A 27,551-nucleotide genomic window follows, 5' to 3' on the forward strand; every position below is an offset into this window, starting at 1 on the left:
GGGGGTGTGCGCGGGTCACATGGTCGAGGAGCCCTCCCCGTCAGCCTCCGTGCGGGCTGCCGAGCACTGCCACAGGAAGCCGCTGCGCCGCGCTTGTGCTGTGCGGCCCGCAGGAGCCGCCTGCACCCCGTGCTCATGAGGCGGGCCCGCGAGCCCCACCGCCTGCAGCCCTGGGCGGCGCGGTGAGGGCCGCACCCCGCCAAGCGCCATGGAACTGAACGCGGGTAAGAGCGGGAGGGAGGCTCGGGGCGCAGGGTCGCGTGTCTGTGCGTCTGTCTCGCGTGGGGCTGCTGGGATCCCGCGCTCGGGCTCCCCGCGCGCCAGCCGCCCCCCTCACATGGCCCTGCCGCACGGGCCACGTGCACGGTGTGTTTACGTTCGGCGGCGCGGGCGCCGGTTGGCTGCGCGGGCCGGTGACGCGGCATTACATAATGCGCGCTGGGCGGTGGCGGGCGGAGACACGTGAGGCCGCGCGGTGACCCACATTCCCCGGGGCCGGAGGGACACGTGGGGGCGGCGCCGCCGGGGAGCCCACAGTCAGCGCGAGGCCCCGCCCCCGGAGCCTCCGCCGTGACGTGGCCGAGATCCCGGGTCTCCCGCTGGTGCCCACTGCGGGGACCGCTGCGCATGCGCACCCGCCGCAAGTTCGGGCGCTCGTCCCGCCGCAGTGCGCTCTGCAGCCCGCGCGTCCCGGGGTGACCCCGGCAGGGCTGACCTTGCTAGGCAGGGAGTGCGTGGGTCGTTCTCGTTCAGAGGCCTGCGGGAGTCGCGCAGCACCCTCTGGATGGACGGCGTGTACAGAGCAATCCGCCTCCAGGGCGACATAGCCCAGAAGTCCTTTCAAGCATGGAGGGGAGGGGTTTTTCTGCATTCAGCTCGCTGTGATCTGAGGACTGGTGATTTAGGATTTTAGAACCTTACATAAAACTTTTATTTACGTTAAAAACCTTTTGGCTTCACGCCGAAGAGTTTGAGGCAGATGGCTGCAGAAAGTTGCAGGCATGGGCTATAGTGTGAGATCCTCGCTCAAAATGCCAAAAGAACAGCAGCAGCAACACCCCTCCCCCTTTTTTCCCCTTCAGGGCTGACTTTCAACCCCAAAAGGAGATACTACGTTTCTTGCGGCTTGTTCATATAATACCACCTTCCCTGCTTTGCTTTAGTCGACCCTAGTGATAGCCCTTATACCTGAAGCAAATGAAGTTTTCATATTGAATTTTTTGAGTTCTTTGCACTTTAAAAAAAATCATTCCCGTTCTAACAAATGTTTATGAATTTTTAGACCAATGATCAAATTAATTTCCTGACTGTTTTGATTACCTTTAGTTCCTAGTCATTGCAGCATATAAAATACTCAGTCATCATTCATGGGGGTGAACCTTTTTTTCATTCGAAATTTAGAGGTTGGTAGATTCAGCCTGTTCTAATCCTGCCCTTCACATGGATTCTTCAAGCTTTGTAACTTCATAATGTAGTTGGGTCAGGTGGGTTAGGTTTCTCTGATTTGAGCTTTTGGAGGATATGATTATTGCTAGTCTGGATTCTTTTTTTTTTTTTTTTTTTTTGGAGCCACAAAATGTGAACATTTTCTCGGGTGGCTGTTAACTGCTTCTTTCCCCTGCCCATTTCCAGTTCCTTGCTTGGTCCTTGCTTGGTGTTTTTAAATACTGTTTAACCCGTTGCCCCCTGGGATGTAGGAAGTGAGTAGACTGCTGTGGAAGTGGTTGGGCTTTTTCCATGGTTCATGTTGGGTTCTGTGCTTTGGACTCTGTTGCAAATTAATTCTTTGCAGCTCCCCCCCCCTTTCTCTTTAGAAAAAAAGAGCAGATTGCTCTGCTCACTCATAGTAACCTTGGGGGCATCTAGGAACCTTTTCGTGGGAAGTATTTGAAGCTAGATTTCATCCGTTCAGAAATTGCTCGATCTGAAATACATAAATTTGCAGTTTAGTCTTGAATTTCCTCTTGTTCATCAGTGAGTTTAGGCCTGCCATCTGATATGTTACAGTTTCTGCCACCTACCTTTCAGATGAAGCTGATGACATTCCTTTTACCTTCCTTTTGAGTGTTGTAAACATTATCTTCCTGCCAAATTCAGTGGTATCAGTTGACACTTTGAACCAGAGGTCATTCATCATACTGCCCTATGATTCATGGCATGCTGTCTCTACTCTCCTTGCTTGACTCACAGATGAGAAGTTGACTCTGCATTTTTATCACAGGATTGTGATTGTGTATACTAAATTCTCCAGGTATTATAAAAGAGAGCTCGTTGCAGCCATTTCACAACCACAGCTTTGGCTCACATTTTAAACATTAGGCAAATGTTCCTGTACAGTGTATTCTTAGGTTTCAGTTTGATAGCAAAACATCAGAGGGATATACAGGCAGAGACTGCTGTTTGGAGAGAAGCTGCAGAATAGTGGCACTGGTCATGAGTGGAGTAGAAAATGGTTGAGCAGTTAGTGGGCTGAGTGGGCTCAGAAGATAGTTTGGAAATAACATACATAATGAGAAGACCTAGGCCTGTATTAATGAAGGAAGGACAGCAAAAGACTGGGCAGAGGAGAGGGGGAAGCAAGAGCATTTAAAATAAGGATTACAGCTGGTAAAACAGTTCAAATTTTTTCTACTTCTTGAGCATCTATTGTACTTTTATCTGTTAATTTTGTTGTTAGTATGAGTGAAATAATATAAAGCACTAAAGAGCTAATAAGGAAAATAATTATTAATGTATGGTCATGAAAATTCATTAGTTCTTCTATAATAAGTGATGTAGCATCTTGTAAGCCTAATCGAAAGGGATGAGCCATATAAGATACATAGATCTAAGTCTATAATTTAACTTTGACAGTTATGTAATTATTTTACTATTATCTCATTGAGAAAGACATAGAGGTTATGAGATTGGCTTGAAACCACTTTTAGGGGGTTCAAATCCTTCCTTTCTTATTTAACCTTTACATAGGAAGGTTCCTCGAATGTGTGGTAAAGTGGTGGACAGCTGTGGAGTCTTTTTGTTTGTTGAAGAGTAAGAGACTGATAATACTTCTCGTTTAGAAGTGAAGGCTTCTCCTTTTCAGTGTCCTTTTCAGTACTCTGATAGCTTGCTCCTAGCGTAAAGATGGCAGAGTTAGTAATTTCCCTGTGTCAGGGAAATTCATATGCCCCTCATGTTAATTCATGAAAGAAGGTACTGTTGTCAGCATCCTAAAAATGAAGGGCTACATAAATTGAAGTTAAGTAACTTACCCAGTGAGAAGTTGAATCTACAAAGGTCGCTTCACTGCTGTGCTATAAGGAATGTTAGCAGTTCTCAACCTGTGGGTTTTGTTGAACGACCCTTCTGCAAGAGGTTGCACGCATATCAGATACCTTGCATCAGATATTTACATTACAGTTCATAACAGTAGCAGAGTTACAGTTAAGTAGTAGCAACAGATAATGTTATGGTTGGGATTACCACAACGTGAAGATGTTTATTAAAGGGTCACAGCATTAGGAAGGTTGTGAACCATTGGCTTAGGGGATCTTGAAAGTATAAGGATCTGTAGTGGTGAGGTTGGAGACAATGTGTGAATCCACTCAATAAGGGAGGAGTGGCTTAGAAAAGGGCAGGTGCCCTGTCAGAGTCCCTGATGTCAGCATTCTGCTGGTTCCCTGTCTTTTAACCCTGTTATTAGTGAAGCTGACTTACGTTCCAGATCCAGATTAGCTCTTGGCTTCCCTCCTCTAGTGTTTTACATAGAATCCAAAATACTGCTACTTTAACATATTAAGACCTCCTTTTTGTAATCTTACTTAAAACTATAATCTCTCATAGGATACATTATTTAGCAGTGGATGAGTTCTTTGCTCCTCTTGACCTCTGCCCTGTTCAGTGCTCTTGTGTGATCCTCAGCCTTCTGCTCTTTTTGTGCACAACTGCTCACAGTTCTCCACTTCATCTTAAAGCTTTTAGGAAGGAAACCAAACTGCTCCAGAGTCCCAGACCCAATTACTAATAAATCAGGCACAAAACTGGAAAGTATAGTTGTGGTTTGGTAGTAAGCCTCTTTTCTAGAAGGGTAGATAATCCCACAAGAAGAGAAAGCGACCCCAGCCTGCAGGAGGGCATTGACTCCTGGCTTACATGAAGTTGACGCCTGGGTAAGCCCTGACTGGGAACCTGGCCCAGCTAGCTCCATTCCCCTTCCAGCTAAAAATAGAGAGGACTGCTGCCTGAGTTAATTTTAGCTCAAGGCTCTAAGAAGTGCATTCTGCTTGTTTCTGGAAGTGTTGGGATTTGCTGGATCAGGGATTTTACATTTCTTGCTTTGTCATCAGAGACTGTGTGCACAAAAAATATAATAACCTCTTTTATGTACACTTTCGTTTTAGTCTTGCAATTACTGGCAGATATTTCTGTTTTATGGGTGATGACTCAGGGTTGGTGAGATGGAAAGAAACTTGCTTGTTCAGATCTTCTCAGTAAGTGATTGTGTATTCACTCACTCATTGGATGGCTTGGTGACTTTTGTATCTGGTTCTGCTGCTTACTAGAGTTCTGCGCCTTACTCAGTATTTTTCAGCTCCAGCTTCATCATTTGCAAATGGGCTAATGGAAGTTGGAAAGCTGAAATGTGATCTGGAGATTGAGTAATTTTATAGTTGGCTTCAGTGCTGCCTGAGGACTTAAGAGTTTCACTTTACTTTCTTTACAAGAGGAGCTGCTGAGTAAGCTTTACCTTCTAGGAAGTTTACATTTAGCCTCCACTTTGCCAACCATCCGGTTAGTAGATAGGTGTCTAGAGAAGAGGACAAGAAAATCAGTATTAAAGGTCTTACTGGAGAGGCAGCTGCTTCTGGATGGGTCCCAGCGACTTCAGGGTGTTGAGTACAAGCACATGAACCTCCTAAAGACTGGAGAGAGATATGAGCTGGATTGGTAACAGCTCAGGAAATTTTCTTATGCTTTATTTTGGAGCTTTTATGAAAGAAGTTTTAAGACTTACCATAGCCCAAGCAGTGCTTTTGGCTAGTTTTAAGTAATCTGGATTAGCTCAGGTTTCTAAAATTTTATTTATTTAGTGTGTGTGGTGTATGCACATGGGCAGATGTCAGAGGAAGATGTTGACTTTGCTCCATTGCTGTCCACCAAATTCCCTTGAAACAGTCTTTCACTGAACATGGAGTGCAAGAGCTCATGTCCCTCACACAGGTACCATTACTCCATGCTATTACCTGCACACACCTCAGTAGTCTGGCTGGCTGGCTGGCCAGCCATCCTGAGTGATCCCTTCCTCCTAGTCCTGGGGTTACACAAAACCACACCTCACTTTTTATGTGGGTGTTTGGGATCTTAGCCTTTTCTACCCCGACCCCAGTAAGCACTTTTATGTTGTTCTGAGATGAGCTCTCACTATATATAGTCCAGGCTGGCCTTGAACTTAAGAATCTTCTTGCCTTAGCTTCCTGACTTCTGGTATTATAGGCTAAATGTTTATTTCTCAGCAGAGGTACTCAGAAGACCTTGTGAACTTCCAGTGTTGGTCCTAGAAAGATCTTCAAGAGCCTAGTTTTTATCTTTTATAGGCTGTGGGTATTCACTGAGTGCCTGAGGCTATATTTCTTACAGACACAGAGCTGTGAGATACTCTGCTGGGAAAATAGTTTTCTTAGTATCCTATTCTGAGCAGAGACACCTGTAAACCCAGTAGCAGTTTGCTAACTGTGGAATTTATGATATGCACTCAAGCTATCTAAAGACAGATGATCTAGTGATTTTCTCTGGATAGAATAGGCTTCAAGGTTCTCATTTCAGATGATTGGGCAGTTGTGTTTAGTAGATTCCAATCTTTGTAATTGGCCAATAAATGCTCCCTCCGTTTCTTGTTTTGTTTTAGTTTTGAGACAGACTTGTCATGTGTAACTCAGGATCCCTCCTGCCTTGCCTCTTGAATGCTGGGATTTAGGGGCATGCCCCACCATGCTCAACTTACCAGTTTGTGTTTGAACTTTGTGATTGTAGTCATTTTTAAATTTCTATATATAAAGAGCCTGTGAAAGTGCCCATTTCTGAGACCACTTTCTCCAGTTTGGGCATGGACTGGGAAGCATGTGTTATAAAAAGACGACAGGATAGTCTAGTGATGAAAAGAAACTCAAAGTTGGAAAGCTTTTCTTCTTATGATACATACCTGGGTGCTTAAAAAATATTTATGCTTGTTTATGTGTATAGTGTTTTGGCTGCACCATGGGCTGGAGGAAGCCAGAAGAGGGTGTCAGGCTCCCTGGAGCTGGAGTTACAAATAGTTGTTAGCATCTTTGTCAGTGCTGGGAATCAATCAAGTTTCAATCCTCTTAGCAGCCAGTGTTCTTAACTGCTGTGCCATCTCTCTGGGCCTTAAAAACATTTAAGAGCATGCGAATGTCAATGCCCACAGAGGCCACAGAGGCATCCCTGGAGTCGGAGTTAAAGACAGTTGGAATCTGCTGATGTAGATGCTGGGAACTAAACTCCTATCTTCTGCAAGAGCAGTATACACTCTTAACCACTAAGCATCTTTTCAGTTTCTAACCCAGGTCACTTACTTTAAAGTCAGGAATAGTGAGAGCCATGTTGGCCGCTACCTTCCTTTCAAGTGGTTGCAGTGCTCACTTTAGCTTCTTCATGCTTTTGATGCAGTAGAGCTGGGGTGGGCTTGAGAATGTACATTACTAACAAGTTCCCAGGCAGATGCTGATGCCACTGGTCCAGAATGATTGGCTAGGGACCACATTACAAGAAAAACACAAGTTTTGGGGTGCTAGCTGCCCTTAGGACAGATGAGAGGCACACACCAAATAGCATGTGGGTAGTAGGCCTGACCAGGAAGAACAGATTTACACCTCCAGCCTTAACAGATGTCAGACATAGGTTTAATGGGTGAAAGGTGATGGAATTGTCTACATTAATGTGTGTGCATATATGCATTTGCAATATATAATGTATGTACTTTGTTTGAGAGAGGTTCTCATGAAGTTCTTCTGGCCTCAATTTGATATGTGCCTGGGGATGACCTTGAATTCCTTATCTTCTTGTCTTAACTTCCCAAGTACTTCGAATACAGCCTTGTGCCATTATGCCTGGCCTAGTAAATTATTACTTTTGTTTTTAAAAGTGAAGTGTAGAGGCTGGAGAGATGACTCAGTAATTGAACACATCCTATTGTACTTACAGGACCAGATTTTGTTCCCAGGACCCACATTGGGCTTTCCATAACTGCCAGTAACTCTGGCTGATCTATGCCTTCTTCTGGACTCTGTGGACATCCACACATACTTGGCATACATTCATGAACACAAACTCAGGCACATAAATGAAAAAAAAATCTTGTGAAGTGTGTGTAATTTTCACATACTGAGAAGTTCCCTAGCCAAGGAGACGCTGTCTCTGTGGTTGTGCCTTACTCCTCAGAGGTTTCCAACCTGGATGTGAGTGAGTAGTGCTTGAATACACATCCAATAGTTGATTTCAACACAATAGATGAAGTGGTTGCAATTCCTATGCCTTTTTTTTTTCTTGCCTGTAAATGAAAATATCTGGATTTGGGAAGATTGTTTGAACCTCAACTTTTTGTTGTGTGGTTTATTTATGTTGTATTATTACTACTACTGTTGTGTATGTATGTTGGTGCAGTATGTGTTTCTGTATGTATATGTGTTGGCACGTGTACAGGTACACACGTATTTGGAGGCTAGAGGCTGATGTTTGGTGTGTCCCTTGATTGCTGTCTGCCTTACATAGTTAAGGCAGGTGGGTCTTCTTACTGAACTGTGTGGAACTGTTCTGACTCCAGGGATTCTCGCTCTCCTCCCATGTACAGTGATTGCAGGAGTCTCTGTGGAGCCCAGAAGAGAGTGTTGGATTTCCTGGAACTGGAGTTAAAGGTGATTGTGAGCAGTCTGATGTGGGTGCTGGGAGCTGAATTCAGGTCCTCGGCAAGAGCGAGGAAAGTGCTCTTAATGGCTAAGCATCTCTCTAGCTTTTTCTACTTGTCTTCTTATCTGGGTTCTGGGTTTCTGAACTCTGCCTAGTCCTCACATGTGGCACAAGCCTGTGCCTGTGGAGCCTTCTTCTACCTCTTATTTTTTTAAACACAGATCCCGTCTTTACAAAAATTGGGCCAAAGAGCTATTATCTTTAGGACATTTTTTTTTTTTAATATTAGTACTGAGGATTGAACCCAGGGTCTCATCCATTCTAGGAAAGTGCACTATCACTGAGCCATATCTTTATCTCCTACAATTTTTATTTTCAAGTTAATGCTCCCATTGCACTTCAAATTCTCCAGCTCCTTATATTTACCATCATCTAGACTGCTGTCAGGAGCCCCTTGGCTTCCCACTTATATTTTACAGTGCTTGGAATCTGTTAGTCAATGTGGGCTTCACAAAGGCAGAAGTAGATGTTAAGAGTATGTGGTGGGGCAGGCTTCATTCCTGTAAAGTGTGCTTGGAATTTCAGCACTGCCAGGATGCTTATAGCTAGTGGAAAAATAGGTGGATGCGGCAGATGGTAGGTGTATATAGTGCTGGAGAAAAGTGACCATTTTCTCTTGTCTCAGCTGTACATTGAGGAACCAGTGACTATTTGATGATGGGGTCAGAAGCACAGCGGACCTTGGCACAGAAGAGGACAATTACTTATTTGGTCTGAGAAATAAGAATTACTTATTTGGGAAAATTATATGTTTGGCCTTGGTGTTACTCTTGTACCATTTTATCTCTTTAAGGGAAGAAGTTTAAAATTACACCCTAAGAACAATTTTAAACACTGTTTCCCATCCTGAGAGGATTACAGCTTTGCAGAGGCTAGGCCAGTTTGCATAGGGATTGTAGAGGTTGCTTCAGTGAACTTAACTGTTGTGTTTTGGGCCTTCTGAGAGACTCTCTGATAGATAGGGTTAGCCTCTTCCTTAATGTTGTTCTTGCACATTTGTGTGTCTTCTGCCACTCTATAACACGACCTGTAACTGTGTTAGGAGGGCACATAGTGCATCTGCACAGAGATCAGTGTACTAGTGCAGTGGTGGGTGGGTCCAAGAGGGAGGTGGGCCTTGGACTCACTACGGAGTCCTATCTTTAGGGAGTGTCAGGGCAGCAAGATTGGGAGACTTTGTCTGCTATTCCAAATGAAAGCCCTGCTCCCATTAGCCTGTGTCTCAGCTAAGTGCCTGGGAAGCCAGCTCTGGAATAATGGGGAGGCTGAGGACCAGTGTAGGTTTTATCTGTGGCAGTTTGCTGGTGTGAGCCAGGAAGGTACTCAAGTTAGAAAGTGGAAAGCCTCAGGTCTGTGTGTTCTTATGACAGACAAGCTACTGAAGGTTTTCTCATGATAAAATCAGTGGGATATAGCATAACTTTGAGCTTTGCAGGAGTAATATGACACATCAAGAATCTTTTGGTGTAAACAAAAATAGTGTCAATCACTTTTTGTTTCTGAAATTAGTGACATTTCTAACAATTCAGTAAAGTATATTTATATGAGTAAGAATCAGATATGTGCATCATTTTGTATCTGTCCACTTGCACTGCTTTCTAGGAGGTGTGATTGCCTACATCAGTTCTTCCAGCTCTGCCTCCAGCCCTGCCTCTTGTCACAGCGAGGGTTCTGAGAACAGTTTCCAGTCCTCGTCCTCGTCCTCGTCTGTTCCATCTTCTCCAAATAGCTCGAACTGTGATGCCAACGGCAATCCCAAGAACACTGATATCTCTAGCATCGACGGTGTTCTGAAGAGCGACCGTACAGATTGTCCTGTGAAAACAGGCAAACCCGGTGCTCCTGGCATGACCAAGAGTCACAGCGGAATGACAAGTAAGTCCATTAGTATTTTATATTGTTGTCACTAATGCAGATGGTCTTTATGTTCCAGGCTTGTTACTTGGTGCCACACTACTCTATTCTCCCTCTGGTAACCGTAGTCAGTGATGAGGCAAAATATCAGTCATGCTTTTAGAAGTTTCTGTCGGGCTGGTTGTTATGTGGTCCTATGTGGCTGTGTTAGTGTTTTACTGCTGTGAACAGATACCATGGCCAAGGCAAGTCTATTTATTCATTTATTTATTTTTATTTTTTATTTTTTTAGGTTTTTCGAGACAGGGTTTCTCTGTGTAGTCCTGGCTGTCCTGGAACTCACTCTGTAGACCAGGCTGGCCTCGAACATACATACATACATACATACATACATACATTTATTTATTTATTTATTTATTTATTTATTTATTTATTTATTGTATCTGAGTACACTGTAGCTGTCTTCAGACACCAGAAGAGGCATTGAGTTCCATTACAGATGGTTGTGAGTCACAGTGTGGTTACTGGGAATTGAACTCAGGGCCTCTGGAAGAGCAGTTAGTGTTCTAAACTGCTGAGCCATCTCTCCATCCCCCAAGCCAAGTCTTATAAAGGACAACATTTAATTGGGGCTGACGTACACGTTCAGAAGTTCAGTCCAGTATCATCAAGGTGGAAACATGGCAGCATCCAGGCAGGCATGGTGCAGGAGGAGCTGAGAGTTCTACATCTTTATCTGAAGGCTGCTAGCAGAATACTGGCTTCCAGGCAGCTAGGACTAGGGTATTAAAGCCCATACTCACAGTGACACACCTCCTGCAACAAGGCCACACCTCCTAATAGTGCCACTCCCTGGCCAAAGCATATTCAAACCATCACAGTGGCCCAACTGTTTTTTTCTTCTTCCCATTACCACACACTTTCTGCTGGACTCCTAGTACTGAGCCTTGTCTCTGTGGTAGTGTTTGCTGTTTGTGGGAAGGAGTTGCTTTCATGAAGAAGGAGTTGGGAACATTTGGGATTAGGAAACCCAAGCAGGATTGCACTGAGTGAGTGTGGGTGGAACAGGTCTAGTAGGGTAGGTAGAGAAGGTAGAGAAAGCATGGAGCTTGCTCATCTCTTACTGATTTGAAGCTGCACAGTTTAAAACCTTTGCACCATTAATTTTTTTATTTATGATGCTGAGGATCAAGCTCAGGCCTCATGTTGACTACACAAGCTCTCTTTACTACTTATACCTCCAGCCTCCTTTACAGTTCCTTTTTTTGAGAAAGATTTACTTACTTACTTGCTTTTTAAATTTATGTGTGTGAGCCTGGAAGAATATATGTGCACCACGTGTGTAGGTGTTCTTGGAGACCTGATGAGGTGGGACTGAATTCCATGCTGTTGTTAGCTACCCACATGGGTGCTGGGAGCTAAACCCTGGTCCTCTGAAAGTATTCTTAATCATTGAGCCATCTCTTCAGCCACCACCACCCCTGCATTTTCTATTGAGTAATTTCTCTGCTTGAATTCTTAATTTTTTATCTAGAGTTGTTTTATTAGTTCTTGTTGCAAGTCTGGTATAAGGTAACTACACATTTATTAAAATTCCCACCAATACTTAAAATTGTCAAAAAATGAAAAGGCCAACTATTGCTGAGGCTGCACTTGCCTAGTGTGGGCAAGGGCCTCTGTGGGGTTGGGGGTGGGGCAGAAAGGAAGATTGGTTTTCTTTTGTTAATTTAGTATAGATATTTTTTTTCTTCTATGCTACAAAGGTACAAGTGTGTTTCAAAGCATTTGCAAATTGAATGTGATAAAATATTCAATTGGAAAAAGCACTGGAATGATTCTTCCAGCTTTTTATTTTCTGTCTGTTTGTGCCCTAGAATTTAGTGGCATGGTTCTACTGTGTAAAGTCTGTGGGGATGTGGCGTCAGGATTCCACTATGGAGTTCATGCTTGTGAAGGCTGTAAGGTAAAGAAAGCTTTTATTTCTTATTACTAATCTAATTCTGGGAGTAAAGAAAGTGGGTTAGGTTTGTGAATGTCTACAGTTTATTTAGATGGGAGGGGCCCAGGGATCACCTGTTCCTCTTCAGCTTTAAGAATATAGTCAAAATAAGATTGCTGTCTCAGGTTAGTCACTCAGGGTATGGAGCAGTCAGTTCTGGCTCATTTACTCTCTAGTCAGGTACAGACCTTGATGGTCAGGAAACAGGTATAAGCCAGACAGATAGGGTGGTGCACTGCCTTGTTGAAGCAGTTCCTTTTCTTTTCCTTTTGAGACAGAGTCTGAGGTAGTCTAGAGCTGGCCCAGAACTTGCTGTGTATAGCAGTGGAGGATGGCCTGATACTTGCTGGGTATGGCAGTGGAAGATGACCTAGTGTTTGTGATCCTGCCTCCTGCCAAGGGCTGGGATTACAGGCATAGACACTGTACATATAAACCAAGATTTGAGTTAGGTTTTAGTCTGTTTGCTCAAGCAGAGCATACCACAGGTGGAATAATTTGAAAGTGAATTTGCCTCAGAAGTTTGGAGACTAGGGGTTGCATCTCGGGAGGCCTTTCTGCTGGAGGATAGAAGGCATTGAATAGAAACATAGTGCTCATGTGTAAGAATGTGAGCTTGAGTGTGTATAGAAATGAGCCCAGCTCACTTTTTTGTTTTGTTTTAGGCAGGGTTTTTCTGTGTAGCAATGGAACTATGTAGCTATGTAGAGCAACCAGGCTGGCCTCAAACTCACAGAGATCTACTTGCCTCTTCTGGGATTAAAGGCGTGCACAACCATGCCTGGCTCCTAATATACTATTCATACCAAACTAATTTTCATATTAACATTAGCCAATTCACGAAAGCAGACCACCTGTGACCCATCCAACACTGTGTATTGGGTGTTAGTTTTTAGAACATGGTCTTTGGGGAACATAGACCATATCAGATCTTATCCTGCTAGGTACTGTGGACTGGGAATAACTGCTAAGTATTTACTTAAATGTGGTGTGCTGAGAAATAATGCTTTTGGCAAGAGGATTGTTGATGGTAAGCCAGCCTGAGCTACTTAGCAAGATTTTATCTCAAACACAAAACAAACAAAAATAAATAACAGCAACAAACAGTAGAATACAAGTGAGTCATATTATTAAATAGAACACACAGGGAAGAGTTAATTTCTAGTGACTGCAACCAAAATCTTAGGTAGCCTCTTTGAGCTGGCCCTGCTTCCTCACCTCCATCCAGGAATCTCTCTTAAATCTGACACAAGTCTTTTTCCTGTTACCAAAAAGTTAACAAGATCAGCATGTGTTCTTGCTGTTTTCTCACTGTAGGCTAGAGTAGGAATCCAGTTTGGCAGGATGTAGCAGAGTAAATAAGATAAGAAAGAACAAGTCTCTTCTGGGACAGAGCTGAATGAGTCGAGTCTAGGAATTTTTAATGACTAGTAAGTGTTTTTTTTTCTATAGACTTAGCTCTTTTCAGTTGTCTTAAAGAATTGTGTGTGTGTGTGTGTGTGTGTGTGTGCGTAATGTGAAATATTTTAAAGCTAAATTTATGCTCAGTTTACAGCTAGGAAATAAAACAACAATTTGAATGAAACATATTATATATTCTCTTTAAAAAAGTATCTTACTTTTTATGTATATTCCTGTCTTGCCTGGATGTATGTCTATGCACCACTTGAGTGTCTGGTGCCCATGGAGGCTAGAAGAGGGTGTCGGATCTACTAGAACAAGAGCTACAAATGGTTGTAAGCTGCCGTGTGGGTTCTGGAAGAGCAGCTGGTGCTTTTAACCACTGAGCCATCTCTCTGTCACTGTATTGATGAATACAAATAATTGATCAATATCTTGGTGGTATTTGTTTGAGACAGGGTCTTGTGACATAGCCCAGGCTTCTTAGACTCAAAATCTGCCCTCAGCTTCCCAAGTTACTGCTATTACAGGTGTGTATCACCAAATCATTCTAAATGCATAGGAGCAGTGCTGTGCTGGGAATGAAACCCAAGATCTAACACGGGTTAGGCAAATACTCTACCCCTGATCTACCTCATAGACTCCAGTACCCTCTTTTTATTTGTTTTGTTTGTTGGTTTTTGAGTCAGGGTTTCTTTGGGTAGTACTGGCTATCCTGGAACTTGCTCTATAGACCAGGCTGGCAGAAGTCACAGAGATCTACCTGCCTCTGCCTCCAGAATGCTGGGGATTCAAGGCCTGTGCCGCCACCACCATGTCCTCAGTACCTTCTTAAAAATGCATTTTTCTTAGCTCTTGGATAATTTAAACCAACTGTATAGTATCACAGCAGTAAAATGCAGAAGTGTTCTATCTGGTCAATATTTAATGAAGATGTATCATGTGTAGTCAATTATAATATTAAGAGGATAAGCAGTTCAAAATGATTTTTTTTTTTAGTTGTTTTTCTTGAGTTTTCTGTTTTTCCTGGGAACATTGAGGAAGGGGTAGACGAAGACCTGGCATAGAGCATATGCTAATGGTTTATGTAGTCAAGATAGTTGTTTATAGTCATCAGTCGGGGAACTGTCTTTCCCTGGATCATTACCTGGATGTGGGCATGTGCTATAACATGTGCTACTTACACGTGGCCAGGGATGTTTGGCATGTGTGTCTAGGTTTTGTTGGTGTCACCAGAGTTCCAGAAGTGACCAGCTTGGTTATTGTAACATAAGGCTCTAGTGATAGAATTTAGCTACCAAACTGTCAGCTTTTATGTTTCAAAAGTTTTGAAAGCTGGATATGGTGGCAAATGCTTGTCATCCCAGCACTTGGGAGGTAGAGGTATGAGGATCAGTAGTTCAAGGCTACCCCGAACTAATTGACATCCATCTACCACCACTTTCCCCCAACCCTAAAAAAAAAAAAAAGAAAATAAAAAGAAAAAAAGAAAGTTTTGGAACTTGCTTTCAAGGTAGAACTTGTGACTGCCACTGAGTCTAGCAGCAGGAGCGCTTATTAAAAAAAGATGCTTTCGGGCAGCACAAAGAATCTTCCACAGGAAGAGGAATTTAGTTTGTTTGTTAAGTGTTGAATCTACTGATTGATACCAGTAAGGATCCAGTTAACTTCTTTGTCAGGATTTTTTTTCCTCTGACATAGGTCTAGCTCCACATGTACTAGCTTGATATGGGAGTAGTTTTTGTGAGGACTTCACATGGTTGTTTTACATGGATGGATAAATCTTCCTTTATTGTAGGGTTTCTTTCGGAGGAGCATTCAGCAAAACATCCAGTACAAGAAGTGCCTGAAGAATGAGAACTGTTCCATCATGAGGATGAACAGGAACCGGTGCCAACAGTGCCGCTTCAAGAAGTGTCTGTCTGTGGGAATGTCACGAGATGGTACGTGCCCAGTGCAGAGTGTTTGCAAAGTGTGAGGTTGGTTACTGAGCTGTCAGCAGTTACCAGGGCCTCTTTGGTTGGTGAGTACAGATTCAGAAAGCACATTGTAACCTTCTGTGGGTTTAATCTCATTATGGTGGAATGAGTGCTATCATCTCAGAGGCAGCTGTTGGCATGGTTGCCTTTTATGTTGCTTCTTGTAAACGGACTCACATTTTTTCCTAAATGATTTTTTTTTTTTTCAAGACAGGATTTCTCTGTATAGCCCTGGCTGTCCTGCAGCTAACTTTATAGACTAGGGTGGCCTCGAACTTAGAGATCCACGTGTCTCTGCCTTCTAAGTGCTGGGATTAAAAGGTGTGTGCCACCATTCATGGCTTTTCCTAAATGATTTTAAGTTTTCTTTTAATGGGGATGAAGGGCAGGATTTATTTGGTATAGAAAGATGGCTCAGTGATTTAAAAGCACACCCTGCTCTTGCAGAGAATTCAGATTCAATTCCCAAGTATTCACCAGGTGGCTCACAAGTGCCTGTAATTCCATACCGGGGGACCTTGATGCTTTTTTTGGCATCTGTGGCACGGTATGTGCAAAAAAAAGTTTTATGTGTATGTGTGTGTATGCACACACAGATGCAGGCAAAATATTGATACACATAAAAATAATATGCATATATTTATTATGTGGTATGTTATCATCACCTTGGGTCAGGTACTTTTACCTACTGAGCTATCTTCTCAGATGTCTTAGTCTTTTTTTTAAAAAAAATGTTTTTGAGGTAGGGTGTCATTGTGTAGTCCTGGTTGGCCTGGAGCTGACAAGAGATTGTCCAGAGCGATGTGTGTTTGCATAGCTTTAGTAAGGTGACAGTATGCTTTATATTGAATTCTTACATTTCCATGTTTCTTAAATTTTTTGTTTAGGAAAAAACTTGACATGTTTTTCTTAGCCTTGTTTTGGGAAATTTTCTCTTCTTTCCATTTCCTTTGCTGAATCAACACCCAAGTTTAAAAAAACTTAGGCTGAGGACATGTAGATATTCTCAACTTGTATGACAAGAAGCATGGCTTTCAGAGGTAGTTTTGTGTCATTGTTTTGTACAAGCAGAGCTTATTAGCATATAGACACTAACTAACTTTCTCTTCTTAGCTGTTCGATTTGGCCGGATTCCCAAGCGTGAAAAACAGAGAATGCTAATTGAAATGCAAAGTGCAATGAAGACCATGATGAACACCCAGTTCAGTGGCCACCTGCAGAATGACACCTTAGCAGAACAGCATGAACAGTCAGCACTACCAGCTCAGGAACAGCTGCGGCCCAAGTCCCAGCTGGAGCAAGAAAACATCAAAAGCTCTCCTCCTTCGTCCGATTTTGCAAAGGAGGAAGTGATTGGCATGGTGACCAGAGCCCACAAGGATACCTTTCTGTATAATCAGGAACATCGAGAAAACTCATCTGAGAGCATGCCACCCCAGAGAGGAGAACGGATTCCCAGGAATGTGGAGCAATATAATTTAAATCATGACCATCGTGGCAGTGGGCTTCACGGTCACTTCCCCTGTAGTGAGAGCCAGCAGCATCTCAGTGGACAGTACAAAGGGAGGAACATAATGCATTACCCAAATGGGCATGCCGTTTGTATTGCAAATGGACATTGTGTGAACTTCTCCAGTGCTTATACGCAAAGAGTCTGTGATAGAATTCCAGTAGGTGGATGTTCTCAGACTGAGAACAGGAATAGTTACCTGTGCAACACTGGAGGGAGGATGCATCTGGTACAGTGAAATCGATTCTTTGCTCGCCTTGTTATCAAGGAAAGCTTGGAAGGTTTTCTTTTGGGGGGACATGCTGAGTTGGGAGGTGGGTGACAAAGCCCAAGAGATTTCTAGAAGTCTCTTTGTGCAGTATTTTTAGTGAAATGTTAATAAGCAGTGCATGAGGAGTAACTTAATTTCACACAACAGTAGGTATGAGCTTGTGCTTTAATTGCTACTGTGGGGTTAAGATTTGTATAAAATATGATTGACACAGAATTGATCCTATAATTCCTGGAAATGTCTTTGGAAATTTAGGTGTTCCAGTCAGTTAGTACTTCATTAGCTTTGGGCTCTTTCTCAAAAGGGTTGCTCTTTTAGCTTCTTTCATTTCTTTGGAGAGAGGTTTTGTTGCTCTTGTGGGGACAGTCTTATGATGTTGCCCAGGCTGGCTTTGAGCTTCTGGGTTCAGGCAATCTTGTGAATCACTGGGACTTCAGGGTGCATCACTGCCAAGCAGAGAGGTTTTACAAGCCATAATGATGTAGAAAGAGCTTTGGACATAGATATTGTATGGTTTGAGAATTAAGATTGTGTGTGTGTGTGTGTGTATTTATTCAAGATAGGGTTTCTTTGTGTAGCTCTCACTGTCCTGGAATTCAGTCTAGACCAGGCTGGTCTTGAACTCAGAGATCTGCCTGCCTCTTGCCTCCTGAGTCCTGGGAAGGAATAATTTAATAGCCTAATTTTTAAGATTTTATCCTGAGATCAGTTAATATATCATTCAAATTCATTTCATCAAGTTCAACATTCTGCACAAAAATACAGTGTTTATGGTCAGCCAGAATTTCATCAGAACAACAGTACTCCGTATGTCATTTCCAGTTTAAACCATGAGGTCTTACTGGTGTAGTGCTTGCGTTCAGCTGCCAGGTAATTAAAGTTATCTTTTTTTTTTTAATCTTAAAAAAGTCAATTCTATTACAGTCTTCATGTTGAGCTTTCCTTTGTCTCTTGCCAGCATCTGAGGTCTGAGGGTGGTCTAGAAGGTGCCTTAAACTTAGTGGCCTCCTGGTGCTTAAGGTGCCTCAGGTTCTTCCTCCAGGCACTTGTAGGCTTTTTAGGTGCTGGTTTCTAGTAGTCTCCAGGCTTAGGAATCCTTTCATTCCTCGATTCCTGTGTGTTCAATGGAAATTTAAAGGCTAGTTTTACTAATAGACCATGCTTCATACCTTTTTAGTGGTCCTGCGGCTTCTTTGGCTTCCTCAGCTCATGTTTAGAAGGTGTACCTCATATTCACAGTCAATTTCCTAGTTGCACAGTTGGAGGTCCCTGGTCTCAGCATTGTTAGTGAGATAAAGGATCAGTGATCCTCCCCCCCCCCCAATAATTTATTATTTTCATTCACTTTATATGCTGATCATAGCTCCACTCCCTTCTCTCCTCCTAGCTCTGCCCTTACAAGTTCCTCCTCCTACCACCCTCCTCCTTTTCAGAGAAGGAGAAGCACACCTTGGGACATCTAGTCCCAGCAGTGACCCTCTTAAATTGAGGTATCTTATACTACCTTTCTTTTAGAACTTTCAGTGTTTTTGTTTATTGAGAATAAATTAGCCCTGAAATCAGAAGTAAATAGAGGTTTGTGACATCACTCTGTATTTGGATAAGGCACTGAGCCTTTCAGAGGATCGTGTACTCAATTAAGAAAAGATAATTATGGACTGAGGTGCAACTTTTGTAGTGGAGCTCTTGCTTAACTTGTGCCCAAAGACTCTGGATTTCATCTACTAGCAGAGAAAAGGCAAACATTGTATTTGATTATAATTGACCATAATAACCAGGGTGAGAAATAAATCCGTTTTAAAACTCAAGGCACTGCACATGTGTGTAAGGTGGCAGCTGTTGCCCATGCAAGAGGTTTTTCAAGTTCTTGCTTATGCAATAGTTTTCCTAGGTTACCTCCTACAGTAGGCCCATAACTCTTTCAATTAGGTTGCCATGAGGCTTTTAAAAGCACATTTGAGACAGAGTCTCACTTAGCCTGGCCTGGTAGTCATAGAGGTCTGCCTGTCTCTGCCTCCCAAGTATTGGGATTAAAGCTTTATAAGGCTTTTAAAGTGTACAGGATATGTGATTTCTGTTTTTATTATTGCTGCTTTTTGTTTTGAGATAGGGTCTTACTACATACTTCTGTTAGCGTTAAACTAAAAGTGTGTACCAGTTGATCTTAAACTCAGAGATCCTCATGCCTTTTCCTCCCTTGTGCTGAGATTAAACTCATGTGCCACACCACATCTGGCTATTGTAACTTTAATTATGTGCATGTGTGAGTGTGGGTATGTGCACATGTGTGAAGGGACTGAAGGAGGCCCCTGAAACTTCAGTTAAGAGGCAGTAGTGAGCCTCTGATGAGTGTGCTGGGAACTGAACTGCAAGCGCAGTATTTTCTACTGCTAAGCCATCTGTCTTTCCAGCCTGAATATGTGAGTTGTAAAGCTTCCATTTTAAGGTATTTACCCACCTTTCATTGGTTAGAACTCACACATTTTCTTATGTAGATTGAAGATAATGTGAACTGTATTTACTGTGGTGAGAATTCCTGTGTTGAGGTGAGATGCATTCAGAGAAAGGGCTAATGGAAGACCTTGCTTGGTTAGGAGTTATTCATGTTGTGGTTTCTCATGATTGAGGTGACACTTTGGAATTCTTTGCCACCCTTCACAATTTAAGAGTTTTTCTATTTCCTGTAAATTAGGTTTGTCCTATGAGCAAATCTCCATATGTGGATCCTCAGAAGTCTGGACATGAAATCTGGGAAGAATTTTCAATGAGTTTTACCCCAGCAGTAAAAGAGGTGGTGGAATTTGCAAAACGGATTCCTGGCTTCCGAGATCTGTCTCAGCACGATCAGGTCAACCTGTTAAAAGCTGGGACTTTTGAGGTAAGTTTTATTTATCCTGACGGTTGATGCAGAGCCATGTACTTAATTCTTTTTTCTTTTCTAAATAAATGTTGATAGTTTAGAGTCTCAAACTAACAAAACAATAATAACTATCATAGGGTTCCAAGAAAGGAGGGACCAGGTACATTGATCTACTTGGGACTGGAGTGTTCATGCTATGACCCCAGCATGTGAATTACAAGTTCTGCTGGTAGTTTCAGGTGTAGACGTACTGGTTTTTGCTTAGCGTGACACTCAGAAGCTGAGTCTAGTACTCATTATATTGAATACAGAATTGATAAGGAGAGTGGGTTGGGTGTGGTGTGGTGGTGTACGCCTTTAGGCCCAGCTTTTAGGAGGTAATGGCAGGTGAATCTCTGAGTTCTAGGCAAGCCAGGGCTATATAGTGAGATCCTGTGTCTCCAAAACAAGCAAAAGTGAGTACCCACAAAACCCAAGAAAGGAGACTGGCATATATAAGAGTATAGAATATTTAAGGACTCAGTAGACATCTCTGTGCTGCCCTTTCTTGGGATCCTTGGCAGGTTGTCCTCAGTCACTGCTTTTGAGATAAGGTCTTGAGTAGCCCAGATTGCTTCAGTTCCCTCTCTGTTGTCTCCCTCCCAGTTGATGAGTTTGGGGTGTGCCACTGTGTCATCCTTCTACCACTGCTTTTTCACTCTTTCCATCCCAGCTTCTCTTGCAGAGGTGCTCTGTGCCTGTGCTTGGACTGCCATGGTTGCCCCTCATGTAGGTGGCCTGGCCAACTGCTGCCTCCCAGTGGTGACTTAGAGGTCACTTATACATAGGTCTGAAATTTGAGGGGACAGTAAGAGTTGAACCTCTAGTGGGCTAGACCTTTAAACTCTGAGCAGTGTGAGAAGGGACCAAACATATGTTAGATTCTTTACCCCTGCTGGGTCGTACAGATTTAAATTATCAGCTACTCTGGGTGTTAAGTGCTGACCTTCGTAGAACGTGCCTGGCTGGAGCACCCTCTAGTCACTTTCCTAGGTCTCCTTTCTTCTTTCCTTATGCAATTTTCACATGTGCCACAGAAGCCTTTGCCTCAGCCTCTGCTGCCTGGACTATCAGGACCAGAACAGAGAAGCACCATTTTGATAATAAACCATCTCTAGAATAATCAAGCAACAGCTGTGCCTTCCAGTTTAAAGGAAGACAATGAAACTTAGGTTTTCAAGTCAGAGGGTTCAAGTCAATGGCTGACGCAGTCCACTTGTTTTGGAAGAGAAAATTCTTGCCCCGAGGTGACTAGTATATCATACCTAGGATTTCAACACAAGTCCTGGATTTAATGATCTGTGACTGTGCTTCAAAGTAATTAACAGCATATCAGAAGAGATTCCCTTCCTTTTGGGTTGTCTGGGCTTTTGGGTTGTCACTTTGGCTTGGGTCATTGTAGAAGACCAGTGTTGCCCAGTCCACTTTCAGATGTAAGAGAGGCATACAGACAGCATTGCTGTCACGGACAGAGGTGTAGATGCATGCTGCAGTCCTGTGATACGATCAGTCACAACTGATGTGCCCTGAGCAGCAGTCACTGGCTGTGATGTGATACAGTCTTAGATGTGGCCTGAGCAACAGTCCTGGGTTGTGATGGCTGAAGTAGAACTTGTTTTACAGCATAGACACCTGCCTGAAACATGCTTTGGACCCCAGACAGTTTCAGGAATGCCTTTGACTAGGCCCATTTTTTCCCCCAATAATTATTTTTTTTTATTCTCCTTTTATATCCCGATACAAAAGCACACACCCCCTCTTCCTAGTCCCTCTCTAACAATCCCGTCTCCCCGTTGCCCCAAAGGGGAATTCTACTTGCATATTACCCCACACACACACATCACTCCACTCCCCCCACCCCCCGCCGGAGACAACTAGTTCCAGCAGGATTAGGCACATCCTCTCCCAGTGGGCCCAACCAGGCAGTTCAGGTAGGTGGAAGGGAATCCAATGGCAGGGATCAGAGACGAAGACAGCCTGTTGCACTTGTTAGGGGACCCACATGAAGACCAAGTTGCACATTTGCTACAAATGTGTAGGGGGTCTAGGTTCAGCTCCTGTATGCTCCCTGGTTGGTGACCCAGGCTTTGTGAGGCCCCATGGTCCCAGGTTAATTGACTCTGTGCGTTGAAGGTTTTATGGGTAGATTGATGTCCCCCTCCCTCCTCTGGAAGGTCCTGCCTGGCTACAGGAGGTAGTCATTTCAGTCTATATAGTCCCCTCTGATAGGAGTCTTAGCTAGGGTCACCCCCATAGACTCCCTATACCTCCCTCTCCTATCCAGGCATCCAGCTAGTCACCAGAGATGCCTGCCACTGATTTCCATTCTCACTCCCAGCCCTCTCTTGCTCCTCGTCTCCCCTCACCGATTGCCATCCCAATTACCCTCCTTACCCCACTCCTACCCATTCCCTTTCTCCATTCACCTCTGATGACTGTTTAGTTTCCCCTTCTGAGTGAAATTCATGCATTCTCCCTTGGGCCTTCCTTGTTACTTAGCTTCTTTGAGTCTGTGGATTATAGCGTCACTATCTTGCAGTTTATGGCTAATGTCCATTTATAAGTGAATATACTACACATATCTTTCTGCAGGCCACGTCCCCCCCACCTTCCCGTCTCCATCTTGCTCCAGCCCCACCTGCTCCGGCTCTGCTCACTCCGGCCTGTAGGCCGCATTTTTAAATTCAGTGACATCACTGCTCACTTTATACTTTTTTTTTTTCTTTTTTGGTTGTTTCGAGACAGGGTTTCTCCGTGTAGTTCTGGCTGTCCTGGAACTCACTCTGTAGACCAGGCTGGCCTTGAACTCAGAAATCCGCCTGCCTCTGCCTTCCAAGTGCTGGGATTAAAGGCGTGTGCCACCACCGCCTGGCTCACTTTATACTTTCATTTCTGAATCTTTGTTTATAGGATTTAAGAATCTTTAGCATCTTGCAAATTGCTGACTGGACTGTTTGATGTTGGGATGTTTATTGCTTTCATGGAGAATTTGCCTTAAAGTGGTTCTAGATATAAATTCAATTTCCTTTTCTATAAAATTTATTTTATATGTAGGATGTTTCTTAACTGACTTCAATAGTTACATCTTAGTTTTCTCAATGAACTTCTTCAAATACATTTGAATTTTCTGCCTTTCAGGTTTTAATGGTACGATTTGCTTCATTATTTGATGCAAAGGAGCGGACTGTCACCTTTCTAAGTGGAAAGAAGTACAGTGTGGATGACCTGCACTCAATGGGAGCAGGGGATCTGCTCAGCTCTATGTTTGAGTTCAGTGAAAAGCTGAATGCCCTCCAGCTCAGTGATGAGGAAATGAGCTTGTTCACAGCAGTTGTTCTAGTATCTGCAGGTAAGCAAGCAGACTGCCTAAAAATCTGGTCATCTTTGCTGATAATTTCATCCTTCTGCTCTTCCACATTATGTTAGAGAAAAGGGTTGCCCCATGTGAACCTAGTATAGGTTACTTTCTCTTTGAATGAGTGACCAGTGTGTTTCAGTCCACATGAGTCACAGTGATGGTCCCAGTTTCTTGTATTAAGGTTGTAGCAACTTTCTCTTGGGGTATCTCATTCAGATAGGCGCCAGTATGGTGCAGATTGCTCCTCTCAATGGTCAAATTGTATTCATTAGATGGCAGTCAGTAAGTTTAGCCCTTTCAAGAGGAGGGGACAATATAAGGTATCAATACCAGGACAGGGAATCTACTGTGCATGGGAGTGTAAATGTAGTTTGTATGTGGTAAAGGTATATTTCTGTACTATGTTGTTTTATCTTGCCAATTAGAAGCAGTTGAAGTTAGCATCAAATTTAAAGAAATGAGAAACTCTGGGTTGGAAAGATGGCTCAGTAGTTAAGAGCAATGACTGATTTTCCAGAGAATGAGGGTTTGATGCCTAGCACCTACATAGTGGCTCATAACCATCCTCCAGTTCCGGAGGATCCTACTTGGCATCAGGCATGCACATGGTGCACGGACATACTTGTAAGCAAAACACTCAAAACATGTTAGAAAAAAAGAAACCACAGGCTAGCCTTGAACTCCCAAGATTAAAGGCATGTACATCATGCCTGGCTGAAAAAAAAATTTTCCCCCCCTCAAGGCAGGGTTTTTCTTTGTGTCCTTGGCAGTCATGAAATTTGCTCTATAGCTCAGGGTAGCCTCAAGAGATCCACCTGCCTCTGCCTCCTGAGGGCTGGGATTAAAGGCATCCCTGGCTTGTTTGTTGTTGTGTTATTGATATTACTTTAGCTGAGAATTTTTACAGTTTGTGTATGTTGCAGTGTATAAAACCCTATTTTAAATTTGGTAGTGGTGTAAGTAATCATTTATTGCTAATATGTCTTCCTTTCATATTTCTCTCTTCTCTACTTCCCATTAGATCGATCTGGAATTGAAAATGTCAACTCAGTGGAGGCTTTGCAGGAAACACTCATCCGTGCACTAAGGACCTTAATAATGAAAAACCATCCAAATGAGGCCTCCATTTTTACAAAATTACTTCTAAAGTTGCCAGATCTTCGATCTTTAAACAACATGCACTCTGAAGAACTCTTGGCCTTTAAAGTTCATCCTTAAGGCCTTTGAACATGAACTGATGCTAATGTACATTTTATGCTGAGATGTTTATTTATATGTGTATACCATATTGTGGAAATAGAAAAGAACTTAGCGCCAGGTCCTGGGCTGTCTCTGTAGTCAGTCACCAGTAGCTGTTTGGATGAGAACTCATTGTCTTGTTAGACACCCCCCCCCCCCCCAGTAGACCAATCAGCTGTGTTGCACTTAGACTGGAGAAGTTACACTGAATTATAATCACACAGAATGTTAGACTTTTTCATCTGCCAAAGCCAAAATACCATTTGATCTCCCCTTGGTATCAATCTAGTGCACATTGCAGATCTAGGAGGACTTAGACATTAACCCTTTGTGCTGGGATTCTGTTGTACCACAAGACTGAAATGTGGTAAGGGAGACTGAGAGCCAAGAGGTCTTTATGTGCTTGGGTTTTGCTCTGCCACTGTCAAAGTACATGGCCCTGGCAGTCCCTGGGTTGTGGAAAAAGGTAATTGATAGTGTCCCCAATGTCCTGCCTCAAAGGGATACCGAAAAATGTCCATAAAGCATCTTTACCTCTTGGGAGATAGGCACTATGTAAATAAGGTAAAGTTTTTATTATAAATGCTCATAATAATAATCTTGTCTTATTTCTAAGCATTTCTGGGATACTTTGACAGTCCACACCAATTTATTCAGGGTTCCTTCTCAAGTGGATACCCTACTGATAAACACATATTCCAGGTTTATGGACACCTCAGATAGTATGTGTACATAGTGTGTATGTGAATATAATTATATATAAAATCTTACTTCACAATATTTTAAACTGTGAAGAACTTTATCATACAATAAACTTAAACAAGAGGTGTCAAGGACCCAAATTAGGTGCATTTTACCTGTTGCTGCTGATGTATAACCATTGCTTTAAGATGTTTAGATGGTAGAACACTGAAGTTAATGCTCTTATTTTTGTTTAAGCAACATTTAATGTAAAAGTGTGATGAGCAGTCAAATCTGGATTTCAGAAAAAAAGGTGTATTTTAGAAGATATCTTTGATACAATCTGCAGTTGAAAGTAACAGATGTTTCAGTATTTGAGCCTTCTACCTGTGCTATTAATGGAGGGGGTAGTGCTGCCTCTTATTTGCAGCACGTGGATGACAGATTTTTGTTCTGTGTGGAGGATGTTTTGTTTAGGAAAACTCTGTGATCTGTTGGCATGTCTGTGCCAAGTCCACTTTTCTTTTTTTCCCTAAATAACACTACAGAGATTTTGTCAATTTAGATTTAATATAATTTGAAAAACGTTTTAGTAAGTGACCTACCTACAGGCTTAGAGATCGTGGTAGGAGAGATAGCCAAAGTTGAAGATTCATGAGCAACACCCCCTGTCCCTCCCAAAGTAGCAATTCATTGTATTTTGGGGGTAAAATTATTTTGATTGTGTAATGCTAGATTATGTGAAATTATAAAGACATTAAGAACATTTTTTATTATTTAAAGCCTGTTACTTTTATGATGTAAGCAGAATGCCTTATTTTGTAGTTTTAATTTGTTGCTACAGGGTTTGAACTTCTGTAGTACAGCTAAGAGAGCTTGAGAAAGATAAACCCCTGTTGTCAAAGAGGAAAGCAGATGGTGTGTCTGTCATACAGTAGGGACCATAACTGCTGTTTACGTCCAGTGGGTATGGCTTTCATGGGATATACAGCTAGGTTTTGTGAATTCTTAAATGATAGCATTATCCTTTTATATTTTTTTCTAGGATAAACAAATGCATAGTTTTCTTCTATGGGGGATAGAGAGCTTTTTTGAAGTAATACTGAAAACCTCAAAGGTTATGTTGATTCTTCATTTTTGCCTTTTACATAAGTGTCTTTATAACATGTATCTTTAAAGCAGTTAAGTCTTTGGAAATATGTAACCAGAACTGTTAGTATTGCTTGTAATGCTTTAGTTAGGGTTAGTATATACATGTACACACCTAAATATAAGCATGTAGATTTGCATTTTGTCTCGTAAAATTTTATTTCAATAAATTCTTCCTGAAGTAATGGGAAACAAAATCCATAGTTCATATGCCACATATAGTATTTCTGTATTTGAAAGTAGCCCAAAGATGAGCATTCTAATTCTAAAATGAAACCAGCAGCCTCATACAAGCACATTCTTTGATTGAGTCATGGTCTAACAGTTACTAAATGACATCAGCCAGATAGGGAACTTCTGAGTCAGTGGGGCACTGTTGGTAATTAACAATGTACTGTATGGATTAAGTGACGCTTTAACTCTGACTTTATGTTTCAAGGTTAAAATATGGGCATTATCTCACCAGACTTATGGGCATTATGTTAACAAGATGAACCATTTTTTCCCTGTGCTTTTAGTGTGTCTTTACATGATGTAAGAGAGGATTCCAGCTTCCAGAGAGTAAACACTGAGGGAAAGGAGAGACATATTGGTATAACGCTTGTTCTCATTGTAATGGTTAATTGCAGATAAAAAATTTTGAAGAGTATTTCAGTAGATTAGTATATAGATTTCATATCTACATTGTAAGAAATTGCCATTGTGATTGGATCAGAATTGATGTGTGTTATGTAAACATTGCAAAGCAAAGCTTCGAGTGGAGCTCAGATGGATGTATTCCTGTGCAGGAGAGCAAACACCTGTCTCAGTTGTTCTTTATCTTTTTGCAATATAAAGTTTGCTGAATGTATAAGAGTTTATTGTTTTGTTCTCTGTTCCCCTGGCAGACCCAAGCCCTCAGGCTCACCACTAACACTGCAACAGAACACCAAATTCAGCCTTCTACACTTCTGTGGATCCCACAGAACATTCCCTTTTGGCCTCCCTTCCCTGAATTGTCACTGTGGCCCAGCCCTCAGCTCAGGTGGACACCCCCTACTCAACCACAGGACACACCTGCTGGAAGACAAGGTACTCTGTTCTTAGACCTTCTCTGCTCTCTGTGATCCCCTAGCAGACCCAGTCCCTCAGGCTCATCCCAACTACAGCCTCCCTTCCCTGTCCACACCACTTGTAGATTTCATAGAACAGCCCCTCTTGACCTCTCTAAAATCAAAACTTGACCTATAATCTAAACTCAGATGCTTAG

At 42.5% G+C, this 27,551-nt stretch overlaps 1 protein-coding gene across 1 annotated transcript; it reads left to right on the plus strand.

The window, feature by feature from the left end:
- Nr1d2 (nuclear receptor subfamily 1 group D member 2) lies at positions 1-27,157 on the plus strand. Its single transcript, XM_028760718.1, has 8 exons — positions 1-224; positions 9,565-9,837; positions 11,691-11,779; positions 15,015-15,159; positions 16,309-16,934; positions 19,669-19,854; positions 23,014-23,224; positions 24,255-27,157. The coding sequence occupies exons 1-8, from the start codon at positions 209-211 to the stop codon at positions 24,449-24,451; spliced, it is 1,743 nt and encodes a 580-aa protein (XP_028616551.1). The 5' UTR covers positions 1-208; the 3' UTR covers positions 24,452-27,157.
- The last annotated feature ends 394 nt before the right edge of the window (positions 27,158-27,551 follow it).

Source organism: Grammomys surdaster, unplaced genomic scaffold (genome assembly GCF_004785775.1).
Source record: "Grammomys surdaster isolate TR1022 unplaced genomic scaffold, NIH_TR_1.0 126546, whole genome shotgun sequence".
NCBI lineage: Eukaryota > Metazoa > Chordata > Mammalia > Rodentia > Muridae > Grammomys > Grammomys surdaster.

Bases quoted from the DNA above. Each gene is read 5' to 3' on its own strand.
- Nr1d2 (XM_028760718.1), top strand. The intron at 9,838-11,690 runs GTAAGTCCATTA...TTTGTGCCCTAG, and splicing joins GAGTCACAGCGGAATGACAA to AATTTAGTGGCATGGTTCTA. The intron at 19,855-23,013 runs GTAAGTTTTATT...TCTGCCTTTCAG, and splicing joins TAAAAGCTGGGACTTTTGAG to GTTTTAATGGTACGATTTGC.